Source organism: Labrus bergylta, chromosome 5 (genome assembly GCF_963930695.1).
Source record: "Labrus bergylta chromosome 5, fLabBer1.1, whole genome shotgun sequence".
In the NCBI taxonomy this organism is placed as follows: Eukaryota; Metazoa; Chordata; class Actinopteri; order Labriformes; family Labridae; genus Labrus; species Labrus bergylta.
The window spans coordinates 18,838,439-18,851,868 of record NC_089199.1 but is presented as its reverse complement, the minus strand read 5'-3'; the positions used below and the strand labels follow the sequence as shown (position 1 = coordinate 18,851,868).

Below are 13,430 nucleotides of genomic sequence, written 5' to 3'. Positions count from 1 at the left end.
TTGGCAAAGCAGCCCTGTGTAAAGTGTGGACGGATGGCACGGACACAGTTCTGACCTTCCTGCAAGGGCTTGGCCACCGGACTGACCCATTAGAGGGGAGATTCATGAGCGGCTCCCAAGTGAGGTAGCTACAGTTTACTGGAGAGCACATTAGCCCTTTTCCTGTTGGCCCCTGTGTGGAAGTACACACTTAATGTTGCCCAGCATGAGAGAGGCAGAACAAACCCGTGTTTTTTCCCCCTTCCTCATTGATTAAGTGCTTATAGCCGAGGCCTGCGATGCCTTCAGACAAAGACATCCTTGGACTATTAATAGAAAATCTAATCATCAAAGTGATGGAAGGATAAAGCCCAAGGAGCACCATTAAAACGATATCTATTACAGACAATGTATGCACATGTTCATAATGCGTGCAATATAATAAAGGCTCTAATGCTGCACTGCTCGTGTGCAAATACATTTAAAAAAAGAAAAGAAAAAAGCATCTCTCATCGTGCACGCGCAGCAGGGAAAAAAATGGTGTCAACTTTCACAGTGAAGGATCCAAAAATAGACCATCTTTCCAATTGGGGATAACATTTGTAGGCACACAAAAGCCCATGATAATCTTTTCAATTTTAGGGAAGCGCAAAACAATTAAAGGAGAAAACACAATGGAACAATCTGTGACAGTGTAAGCACCCGCAGTGAAACAAAGGGAATTAGGACACTTTATGTGCCACAACAAATAAAGGCTGTGATAGGATAGCGTTGAGGGGTCTGAAGCCCCCCCGAGGGACCTGCGGGTTCTACATTGTTGGGTTTTAATTGCATGGGAGCTTCTTGATTAGGGGAAGAATCTGACCGGGATGCCTGACCTTGTCTGTCACTTTGAAGCCTTTTGATGGAGATCCTCAAATGTTTCTGCAGAGAAACAATGGATTTGAGAATCGTGCAGGGTCATGATATTGGAAGATTCAGCCAACAGAAATCCTTTATTCAAAAAACGATCATTTAAAACGTTGATAGAGGGAAGTTCTTCATCAACGAGGCTTTTATTAAGACACAAAACACAAGATGATGTTTTAGGTTAACTGACTTTTAACCCCCTTAAGCTTCACCACATTAGAAAAATCCTTTGATATGTTTATTTCCAACATGATGAAAATGCTAAATTCCCTCAAAGATGACCTTAAGTAATTCCGACTGACACATGAAATGATCTGATATTTCGAACCCGATTACAGCTCACAAGTCTTCACTCACTCTGTAATCAATTGCACCTCTCCTTCCTCATACGTGTTTAACCCACACGGGGGTTATTGGGGACACGCATCAGTGCTCATGTTCTCCCTCAGGCTAAAGCTGGCAGTCACTTCATAGACGATGCCTCCGCCGCTAAACACTCCTCTCCCCCTTCTCTCACGCCGTCTGTCTTTTTGTCTCCCTGCTGCACACCTTCTAAAAAGCAAGCACGCTAATAATCAGCTTCAACAAAAATATTGTGTTTAAAACAAGGAGGGAAAAGTTTGAATGAGAAAGGGCAATTTAAAAAAAAAACCTGGCCTTGGATAGAGGAACATTTCTGTTTTAGAAGATACTCCACAATGCTGGGTATACAAACAATACTTTAATTACTGTTGTGATTGTCGAACAAAAAAGCTCTCGAGGTTGAAGACCTTCGTCATGAATGGTGAACAAAAAGTGCACCATGGCAACCATGTTGTGTGAAAATCGTTCATTACCATACATCTTTTTGTTGCCAAATGTTTCTTGTAGGTTTTCAGCTTCAAGCTTGAACATTTCTAGTTTACCAGTATGACAGACTTGAGCTTAATTTTTTTAAGGTTTATTTTGGGGGCTTTTGTGCATTCATTTTAAAGAGACAGGGCAGACTCAGAAATTGGCACGAGAGAGAGTGGGGCATGAGTGAGAGAAAGGAGCCACAAGTCAGATTCAAACCCGGGCTGCCCACTTGGAGGACTGGCACCTCATACATAGGCCGCCCGCACTAACCACTATAGGCTACTGGTGCCACCATTGAGCTTCATTGTTATGCATGTGAGAAGCACATCATCACCAAAAACAACAAATAAGAGGCTGGCTTCCTGGCTAGAGAAATCATTGCATTCAACCTACAACTTTTCATTCATAGTCAATCTATGGTTTTGAAAATTACAAAACTTTTCCAAATAAAACGAGGAGGGAAAATCGGCTTTTATCTTCTGTATTGTCTTTTGTCTGCACCCTTTCATCTATCCCCCGCCCCTCTTAATAAAGTTATCCGTCTATCTTAGGTCTTGTCCTTAACATTAAAGCATTGTTCATTCACAATGAGCTGCAAGTAAAGAAATAAATACCAATCTATTGACTGCACTGGTCAAACTTAGCATGCCCTGCAGAATGCTATATTGCAAAGACCAACACAAATATCTTGTTCAACAGCAAACAAAAAGTGCAAAAGACGTGGAGTCGTCTCATATTTTAAGTGTGTCAAGCTTTTGTTGATACTGGAAAACATTTCTCTCAATATACTGAATTATAACTGAAAAACAGTAGCCTTTCTGTATCTGTGCACATGCCAGCAAAAGTGAGGAACCTTATCACCCCAAAAAAAAAAAGAAAAAGATCCTAAGAGATCCTGGACCTGCTTGACTGAGACAGCTGTACAGATGTTGATGAAGCTGTCTCCTGGCTGCATATGACACACAACCCAGTTAGCACATGGCAGCCATGCCCTGAAGCTAATCCCATCACTGGTTCATCTAATAACCAGAGGAGCAGAATTCATGAATCTTATATCATAAAAATACATCAGGCTATCCAGCTAGACACTGTGACTGAGATTTACTCAAGAAATCTAAGGCTTTCTCTGGTTAAAAGGAACATTTCTTCAGGACATATAGAGTTATTTGAAATGAGAAACCTAACAGTCAAGACAAACAAAGCGAGCATCATTTGGCAGGTGGCTTTGTGTGTACAGGTCCTTAATTAAGGAATCCGAACAGCCACTGACTATGGATTCGTTTTTAAATATTATTTAATGCCATTCATAGCCTACTTCAATTGGATCTCTGCCAGAGATTAATGTAACACCCACAAGAAATATAGCACACATTTGGCATTGCATGAAGACATGACAAGCCATGAGAAATGAATGGGTAGAATTGCTTTGCAGTATGTGGGTTAGAGTTAATTTCAGTGAGTGCACGACCCAGAGCTGCAGGGATGCTGGTGACCTAACCTCGCTGTGGTCAGCCACAGTGCCCACAGGAGGGTCCAGGCAGAGACACACTAAGATAAGCAGTGTTTACTGTAGCCTGCACGTGGCTTTCACACCTCTGCGGCCATGTAGAGGCTGGGAAAACATTCAAAGTTGGAGCAGTAGGTGACAAAAAAAAGAAAAGGACGGATGTTGTCACTGCAGCCTATTTTTACTTAAAAACATACGCACACATATCACAGCACACGCTCACACCGTACAGGCTGAGTGTCAGGGGTTTTAAACAGCTCTCTGAAGCTTTAGAAGATGAAGAAATACACTCGCACACGCATGCACAAAGCAGCCTGCAGAAAGCATGCAGCAGCGGTTTGCATCATGCCCCCAAAATCCGGATGGATGTGAGGACAGCCCAGAGGCAGATCCCCCCCCCCCCACACACACACACACACACACACACACACACACACACACACACACACACACAAACAATCCCACCTTTAAGACACTAGGTCGTGCACAAAATAATAGCATGACTCTGCTTATTGCACCCCACCCCTCCTCCTCCTCCTCCTCTTCCTCCTCTGGTCTCAGGAACGCAGGACAAGCCCTTTTCCCCGCATTCAAGGCGTAGCGGCGCAAAAATAATGTGAAGGACACCCCGCCTCCCCCCCCCCCCCGTCCCCCCCACCCCCCCTTCCCTCTTCCCCTCACCTGGCATATCGTCTTCAAAATCCATGTCGTCCTGTCCCTCGTCTTCATTACTCAGCGACCCCGGCATCTTTATCTCATAGCCCCCCAAACCCCTTTTAGGCTGAGAATACTGAAAGTTAACCCTCCAGACGCCGCAGCCCAGGCTCTTTCTTCACCCAAAAAGAAATCTAATCCTCGCTCTGTTAATTTTTTTTTAATTTTTATTTTTTTTGCACGGCATCTGCTGCTTTCTCTGAAGGACTAAAAAAAGACAAAAAAACATGTCATTGTTAAAAATCTTTTTCTTTTTTTTTTTTTATTCCACTGATCTCTATCCAGGTCTCCCAGTCTGAAAAATAAGAAAGACAAAAATGGAACACACATGCCCAGATTGTGACGTCTGGTCTGTTGCCATGACGATGCATCCCATAATTTCACCCACAACTAGTTAGTCGTGCTCTCCTAGTTACCACTTTAACTAGTCGCGTGCGAAAAAAATAAAAACAAACAGCGTGCGGAAGCGCCATGTGCACCGCTAAAGAGACGGAGACAGTCCTGCGCCTGTCGCCTTTGGAAGTCCGGAGAAAAGAGAGACAAACTTCTGCTGCTCAGCTGCTGCTCTCACTCGCTGCCTTTTCATTGCATATGAAACAAATGTGGGTTTTAAAGGGGAAAGGTTTTTTTTTTTTTTTTTTTTTTCTTTCCAATCTAATGCATTCAAAAGCAGGCAGCCTCTTTTTTTTTGCAAGCTGCCACATTTTCCCAAGACATGTAGGCTGATAAATACATTTATGAAAAGAGGAGAGGGGGGGGGAAGATCCACACTTGTGCCTGCTGTGTGAGGAGTCCTGCCTGCCTGTGGTCTTAACTGTTGTCGAGGTTACCACAGCTGTACCACAGGATGCCCCACTGAGAGCTCACAGAGAGTTTCAACTGCACTGAGGGCTCCTCAAATACTCAAAACAAGAGCTGCAAGAGACCAAACCACATGGACTGCACTTCAGTTTTTGGAAATGTTATTATCCTAAGTGTTTTAGTATGACATTTGTTGTATTTTATTGCATTTTTTAACTCTATGTATGCCCTTATCTACTGTTTAAAAGAGTCATCTTAATTTAGGTAACAGGAAGAAAAAGAGAGAAGCTAGTATTGTAAAAATGTTTTCTATTTATGAATTTATTTTTAATTTAACCCAGGACATTTGAACGACAGATATTTGTCAAGATCACCCACAACTGTATAGAAAATACATCAAAGGGAACATGATGCGTCTGCCTCCAAGCAGGCCGACCCAAAGAAAGGTCTTCCATAGATGTCCTCTGTGTGTTGTCCTCTACCTGGCTCCGTTTAGCTTTTGGAGCTTAATTGTCAGGGTCACATGCCTTAACCGCCTTTCTTTCTGGCATCTTCAGCTCTCTGCAGGCCCTGGCACAGTTACGCTAAGTTCAATGGGCTCTCTCACAACTTTAATGCTACAAAAAAGGGTTCATACCATTTTATAAAGAGAATATTTACATTTTTAAACAGACAACAATGAATATAGTGTGTCTCTTTGTTGTGTCAATAAGCAACGGAGTATTTAGGTTTAATAAATTGGTTATGATTGATTACATTTTTGGATGGACCATGTTTCACCCAATCGTAACAGGCCCTAGAAAGCTCCCTGTTCCCTCCCTTTTTAATTCTCTTAAAATCATCCAATGAGAGCAGCTTGTTAAGTTTAGGCTATTTTTGTTATTCATTCCTAGTAAAGGGAGCAGTAATCTTAGAACGCCTTTTCCATAGTTCAGTTCTGACTAATCGAACAGACAGCAAGAAAAGGTCTTTGGATCGAGGATTATAAATTCCTGTGCTCTTCATGACATCACAAAGGGCAGTAGCCCCTCCCCCAGGTGGGTGACACTCCCACAGCTAGGTGTTTGTTCTGACCTCTGAGTCTGCCTTCTCACCGTGAACAACAGGGCATGGAGCGAGAAAGACCAAGCCACCCAAGCCCTTCCAGAGAGGGGGCGTGTTCAGACACAGCTCATTTATATTTAAAAGGTACAGACACAGAAACAGCCTGTTCTGAGCAGGGCTGAAATAGACGAGTTTATAGACATGATCAAATACAGGACCAGAGTGGATTTAGAAGAAACTTCACACGTTTTGGAGAGCTGAGACTTATTTAAACTGGTTAAAAAAAAAGAAGAGAATATTTAACGTTAAGTCTAAAGCCCAAAGATATTTTAATGTATGTAATATAAACAGGAGAGAAAGCAGATCATCTTCATATTTTGAGGCCACTTTTGGATGAGAACCGTTTAGTGATTATCAGAGCAGTTGTGAGGCAGTTCCGCCTTTTGACTCCGCAGCTCTCGATACAGCCTGATCTGCCACACATGACTCCCAGGGAACACGATTCAAGTATTATTCAAAAAAGAAAACGCATTACTTTCTTCTCAGTTTTTATTAAAAGGGGTGTCAGATTTAATCTTCCTCCTCTTCCTCCTCTTCGTCCTGGTTGATCTGGAAGTAGCGCAGCTCGTAGCTCTCTTTGGTGTTGGCCACAACACGCAGCCAGTCCCTGAGGTTGTTCTTCTTCAGGTACTTCTTGGTGAGATACTTCAGGTACCTGAGAGACGTGGGAGCAAAGGAAATCAGTCGTGGTGATATGAATTATTTTATACCGTTCGTTGTTGTTCACTTTGGGTCTGCACTGGTACCTTTGCATGCAGAAATCCGAAAGTCTACCTGGGTGTGGACTATGCATCAAACTCCACTTCTGACAGCTGACAGGGGGAGGGGTAGCCTAGTGGTTAGTGCAAGCGCCCTATGTACTGAGGATAAAGTCCTCGAGAGCGGGCAACCCCAGTTCGAATCCGACCTGTGGCTCCTTTCCTGTATGCCATTCCTCCCTCTCTTCCTGACTCTATCAACTGTCCTATCTCTTAATAAAAAGCCCAAAAATAAAACTTTAAAAAAAAAGATGACTCACAATCGATTATCCCACTCAGTACTTACAAAAAAGAGGCAGACAAGGTCAAAAAGGTCAAAAGTGTTCTGGTTCTAGCTACTCCTGTGAAAGGATATTGCGTTTTAGGATTTATTTAGGAGAGACAGGACAGTGGATAGAGTCGGAAATCAGGCAGAGAGAAAAAGAGTGGGGAATGACATGCAGGAACGGACCCACAGGTCGGATTCTAACCTAGGCCACCCGCTTGGAGGACTACATCCTCGATACAGGGGGCTTGTGCACTAACCACAGCACCACCGGCGCCCCAGCGTTTTATCTTTTGACAGTAAATGAAGAGTTGATTGGAGAATAAAAGCAATATGAAGACGTCCCCTTTTGGCTCTTTGGAAATTGTGAAAAACAGTCATCACAATTTTTTGACATGATAAATTTTAAATGACTTCTCAATCGAGAAAATAAAAGGTCTGATATACAAATAAATACATTTAATATAAAGTTCCAGCCCTATTTTTAAGATGAGTCTTATCGTTACTTAGACTATCATTCAACAAGACTCTACTTTCAGTACAGAGCAGGGTAAAGCGAGGTCTATTAACTGGCACAAGATGCCTACATCGACAGCACTTCAATCATAAACAAAGTTCAGGCATCTAATGACTTATGAGTAAATAGAACAAGTCCCTATTGTTGAGATTATTGGGCTTAAAAAAACCAAAACACAATGTGCATGTTTGAATGAATTTGAATTTTCTGGACTTCATAGAAGCAGAGGTTCAGCAGATACACTGACATCAACATGTACCAGTACATTTCCAGTCCTAACATGAAGGGCTCCTGTTAACAATGAAAGGTGTTAGCGCCCCCCTCTGGTGGTGAAGTGCTTACTGTAGCTCTGATTGACAGAGTTTGAACTTTTTCCATTTATTAACCTTTGCTACATGTCTCTCTCCCCCCCCCCCTCCTCCCAACATGCCCCGTCTCTCTTCAGCTGTCCTGTCCAATAAAAGACAAACGTTACTTTGCTCATGACCCCCTTCTTCTCAAATCATTATGGGTGAAAACAGAAAGGGGGGGGGAGAGATGTTTTAATACTTGAGGGCTGTGTTTAATTGTTAATGCCCAATTCTCTAAATGCACTTCTGAGCTGCTTTGTCACAAGATGAAGAAAGGGAAAGAAACCCTGCTCGCCTTGCATTTCAGTCACACTGAAATAATCGAGCGTACCAGAAAAACAAAGGCCAACACAAAAACTAAGAAATAATTAGATAAATTATAGAACTGAGGTTTTATCAGACCCTCTTATGCTCTCTAAAAGGAGCCTGCAAACACACTTAGACAAAGAATGTCCCCATAATATCAAAGAAGAAAATAACAATCTGCAGTTTCACACAAAGAGAACGGCACATGTTGGGATTTATAATTATCAGCTGACATGGAAAGTAAAAAGTTTGAATAACTCAGACCTTTGATTCCCCACAAAGAATCTCAAGTAGACAGTTTTTTAGCAATCTCTTGTAAATTATAACAGGATGGTAAAATGCTAAAACCTGAACTTTAAGTGACCACCTGATATTCCTTAATAAACAGGAGACAGGGCGCAGATGGCCTAGAGGTTAGGTCATGCCCCATGTACAGTGGCAACAGTCCATCAAGCAGGTGGCTTGGGTTCAGGTCTGACCTGCAGATCATTCCCCAACGTTCCTACTCTATCCACTGTCCTGCCCAAGTAAAAGTCAAAAGGCCCCAAAAATAAATCTTCAAAATTTTTTTTTAAAAATTGTACCTCTTTGAGAAGGGAACTTCAGAGTTCACTGCGATTTTACTCTTGCTCCTTTCAATGGACACCACACCTCCTCCGAGGTTTCCAGACTTGCCGTTCACCTTGATGCGTTCCTGCAGGAACTGCTCCTGTTGGTGCAGACGAAAGAAAAAGTCAGATACAGCAGGGAAGGGTAAAGGGCATCGAATCAATACAATCCATTAAGATCCAAATCAAAAGTAGGTTTTTGGAAGAGAAATATGAAACTCAGCAGAGGCAGAGATAACAGTTTGATTTGAATCACTAAAGTTGAGCACTTCACTTTGAGTCAGTTGGTCTCTGGTAGATCTTCTGCTGCTGGTGTGTACTTGTGATCCACCTTAACACGCATGAGAGCTTCTTTAAACTAAAGTCGTCGTCAATGTCAGCAAGCTAATAGTGTCAGAGGAGAGGTAAAATAATGTTTGTCAAGTGAGCAAAGACTGAAGACAAATCTTTATCCACTTTTTTTGGACGTCTAATCTTTAAATGTGTTGTCCTACTTTCTGTGTTTTGTCTGATATTGTTATTTCATGATGTTTGTATATATTCGTATTAAGTACTGTATTTTACTTAGTACATAAGTTTAATTTGGGCTGTCGGATATAATCCAAATAAATTATATTTTACCCCACAGTGAGTCTAATCTGTCTGTTGACACACAAGCAGTAGGGAGGAGAGGTGTGTGTGTGTGCTTCCAGGCGAGCAGAGAGCAAGAGGGGTGTGTAGCATCATTTTAGTAACCTCAAAGTGCTAATGCTTCCCTTTATAAAGACGTATTAAAAAAAAAAGCTGCTAGGTTATGTCCGTAGCTTTCCTGTGTTTAAATATATGCCTATGGTAAAAGTTAAAGTACTCTTAACCCACTGTGAAAGTACTCCAATACACTTTATTCAGTCCTTTATTCAGAGTGTATCAGTGTTTTCATCAGTTTGAAGTAAAAAAGGACTTGAAGTCAACATGTCATTTGTGATTCAGTTTTTACGAAGTTATGTGTGCTGTGCGGTCGCTGTCTGGTAAGTTACTGATGAGTCACGCTCTGCTGATAAACACATTCAAAACTTTATTTTTTAGATGTAATCAAACTTTGGTGTTCCGTTACTGATCATATTAAATTCATCCCGTTTCAAGTATTATATATGAAGTTATTTATTAGCTGTGTCACAGCTGATGATGTGATTTGTCTTTCATCAGGAGAGATGCTTGATCCAGACTTGTTTTCTCTATGTTTCACACTTGTAATGGCTTCACCTTTCTTTCCATAGTTTTGCATGTAATTCTCCTCTCAGTCTCCCCCTGATTTGAGCCTCATCTTCTCTCCTGTAGCTCACAGAAAGGCACAGAAAGGCACAGAAAGCCCCCCCACCCCCCCACAAAGGATGTCTGGTCTGCTCTACTCACAAAGTTGGCCGCATCCATGATGCCATCCTCGACAGGGTGAGTGCAGTCCAGGGTGAATTTCAGGACCTGCTTCTTCCTCTTCCCACCTGGCTTCCTGAACACCTGCTTTTTCTAGCAAAAGAAACACGAGAGGATTTATCAGACACGCACACAATCATGACATCATTACGTGAGCTAAAAGCGGTAATAAAACAACAGCTAGTTACGATACAAAGTGACATGTGATCGGCCATAATGTTTATAAAGCTTGATATGACATATATTTAGGTTAAGAGAAAACTCAACATTGTGCAACTTGACCTGAAAGGTTCACGTTACCTGCTGCTAGCTGTTAGCATTACAACAGTTACCCCAACGTGGTGTTAGCTGACGCCGTAAAAAAACTATCAAATAAAAGCTACAAAAAGACGCGAAAACATCCGCAGCTGCTTTAAATCTGTGGATTAACTTCATCAACTTCTACGTGTTCGAAAGACAAACTTGAATGTGTCGTATAAATGCAGTTAAATTGCCTGTTCAGCTACTTACGATGGGGGCCATGGCTGTCACATTCAGCAAAAAGGAAGGAGCGGAGGCTACGCAGGATGATTAATACCCGGATGCAAAATCGATCGCATCGATGTATCTGGGATTGATTAACAAAGTTCGGCTCTCTAATAATGTAAACATTGTGCTACACATATTCCTATTACTTGCAAATGTACAACTATAATATGGCAACTTTATAAAGAGCTGTTTTCAGTGTTTTGACAGACAAAGCAACTAAGCAATTGTGGGAGTCATTTTATATTCATTGTTGTCATATAATTTATCTTGATATATTGTTTTCAACACTAGGGACACTGAATGCACATTGTTGTCAAATAATGTATCTTGATATATTATTTTCAACACTAGGGACACTGAATGCACAGGGGTGTGTATATAGTGGCATAGGGGACAGGAAGGGCAAGGCACAGGTAGGTCAACAGACCGGCATTCATTGTTCAGTCCAGCTCTCAAACAAGCAACAGGTATTCTGTTTTCTCTGGAAATGAAAAGCTACACACCTAACTATGGATAACAAATGTGTGTACTAGTGTGTACCAGTTATGCCAATATCTAATCAGACCTATTTATTTTTTGTACCAGGCTATAAACATGTTTATTTATGCTGTAAAAACGTCTTTTTTTGTCAGTCATGTGTATGTGATCATTTAAAGAAAACAGGTTACATGAAGCACATGTTTATCTAATCTATCCGCTACACTACATTGACATAATAATTATTAATTATGAATGTTGTTATAATGTATTATGATCCAAAGAAAATTTCATAATAAATTCTCAGATATATTTTATTGAATGACTGAGAGCATAAATCCCTGGACAGTGTCAGCACCACTAAAGGACCAGTAAAGGCAATTCTGGACCTTCCACAGTGTTACATAACATTTTAACACTTAAACACCTGAGAACATTTTCATCAATAAAAAAAAAAAAGCATTTTATGTTGGCTTTCAATTACAGACTGAACAGCATCTGACGGTTCTGAAAATGTAAATTGTATAAACAAATTGTTAAGTCAGACCTGCTCCCTAACAGTGTGTGTGTGTGTGCGTGCGTGCGTGTAGAGTTTTCCTGTGGGGTAAATCAGCTCTAAATGAAAGTTATGTTTAATATGACTTATACGCTCTGCACTTTAACAACGACAACAAATCAGGAAAAAATAGAGCAATGATTTTTTGTGAGTTTTAGTTTATTTTTTATTTGTTATAATCACATTTTCTTGAATGTGGAAAGGGATAAAAGACCAGAAAGAGAGAAACTTGACTTTTAAAATGTATTTTGCCCTGTGGGCCCCTTCAGGGACCTTCAGTCCTGCATCATATCCAGCTTCAACTCTCTGTGCTACTCACCAGTGTGAGGCTTTGTAGCACAGAGAACAAGATGGACATGAGGCGGGACACAGTCTACTGGGAAAAAGGTGTGTCCCACCCACCCACCCACCCAATTACCTCCCATGACTCTTTTAGCCACGTTTGAAGATGGCCTTGAACGGCTTGGGCATGGAGTCGCACATATTCCCAAAGAACTTCTTAATGCCGACCCTCTGCTTGGCCATCAGGTACCTTTTCAGGGTGTCGACAGTGTACTTGAGGACAGATGGACGCTGCTTCAGCATGTCTGTCCAGAGCAACCCTGCACCAATGTCCTTGCAGAAGTCTTTGTGAACTTTTTTGAAAAGGATTTTCATGTTTGCAGGAGTTAGATCAATTGTGACAATGGATCCTCTCATCTCTTTCCAGAGCAGCTCAGTCATATTCTCGACGGCTGATCTGCAGGCTTCACTAGAATGATCTTTCAGAGGTTTTTTTAAGTATTTCCCCCACCAGCCCCGTCACAAAAACCTCACAGGTGAGCTTATCCATCACATTTCTTTCTGTGACATCCCATGAATCTTGCTGATCATCTTGCCGATCAGCATTCAAGAAGGTCTCAATTTGACTCTCCCTGAAGGTTGAATCTTTACCTCCCTCCATGGCACCCTCAATCTCTTTTAGAGGCTGCAGAGGCGAGGTCCCTCCTCCTCTCATGCTGATGTGCCTGATGGTTAAGCCAGTTCCACATCAGCTTCATGAAGGAGTCCACTTCTGAGCGTATCTAACCCATAAAATACATCCTCTGTTTCTTGTCAGAGGATAAATGGCTGAAAATGAACTCAATTAAACGCTTCTCGATGAGTTCATACTTTCCATTTGTCATGTCTCTTGCCATTCTTCGATATAGGCACATCACATCGGTGCCTTTTCTCACCGTCTCCTCTTCATCTTGTGGGATCATGTCGTCCACAAAACCATCCAATTCCTCACTCAGTATCTTAATGCAGGATTTGTTCATTTTCGGAAGCATGTCGGCAAAGTGCTTCGGTTTGTCCCACATTTAATACAATTTGATTTAAAAAAAAAAAAAAAAAGACATAATTACAAAATTAAAATAAATACATTTGAAAACTTACATTGAAGGCTTTCCTTACTTATGGTCCATTCCAAAGTTAATTTGATCAAAAACAATGAATTCGTATAAGAAAATAAAATCAAAATAAATTTTAAAAGTCACGTTTCTCTCTTTCTGTTCTTTTATCCCTTTCCACATTTAACACAATTTCATTATAACAAATAAAAGATAAACTAAAACTCACTAAAAATCATTACTCTATTTTTTCCTGATTTTTGTTGTTGTTAAAGTGCAGAGCTTTAGTCGTATGAGTCATATTAAAGCTCTGCTTGTTTCTGCTTGCCCTGAGTTTTCCCGGTAGACATCACTCCTTTGCTCGCGAGAATAAAAATGGCAGAACTGCGCAAAAGTCTTGCTCTGGTTTTTGGGTGTAGTCCATGGGTGGA

The 13,430-nt window shown here is 41.2% G+C and overlaps 2 protein-coding genes across 2 annotated transcripts in view; both read right to left on the bottom strand.

The window, feature by feature from the left end:
• Positions 1 to 4,493, bottom strand: part of chd5 (chromodomain helicase DNA binding protein 5) — a 50,999-nt gene extending 46,506 nt beyond the window's left edge. The window contains exon 1 of the mRNA XM_065955061.1: positions 3,914 to 4,493. Within this exon, the coding sequence (XP_065811133.1) occupies positions 3,914 to 3,980 (67 nt within the window). The 5' untranslated portion in view covers positions 3,981 to 4,493. The remainder of the gene's footprint in view (positions 1 to 3,913) is intronic.
• Positions 4,494 to 6,322: 1,829 nt separating this feature from the next.
• On the bottom strand, positions 6,323 to 10,654 carry rpl22 (ribosomal protein L22). The gene is made up of 4 exons (XM_020633110.3): positions 10,576 to 10,654; positions 10,048 to 10,158; positions 8,632 to 8,756; positions 6,323 to 6,506 (listed from the first exon to the last, which is right to left on the bottom strand). Exons 1-4 carry the CDS (start codon positions 10,585 to 10,587, stop codon positions 6,362 to 6,364), a joined length of 393 nt encoding a protein of 130 aa, XP_020488766.1. The 5' UTR covers positions 10,588 to 10,654; the 3' UTR covers positions 6,323 to 6,361.
• Positions 10,655 to 13,430: the final 2,776 nt, after the last annotated feature.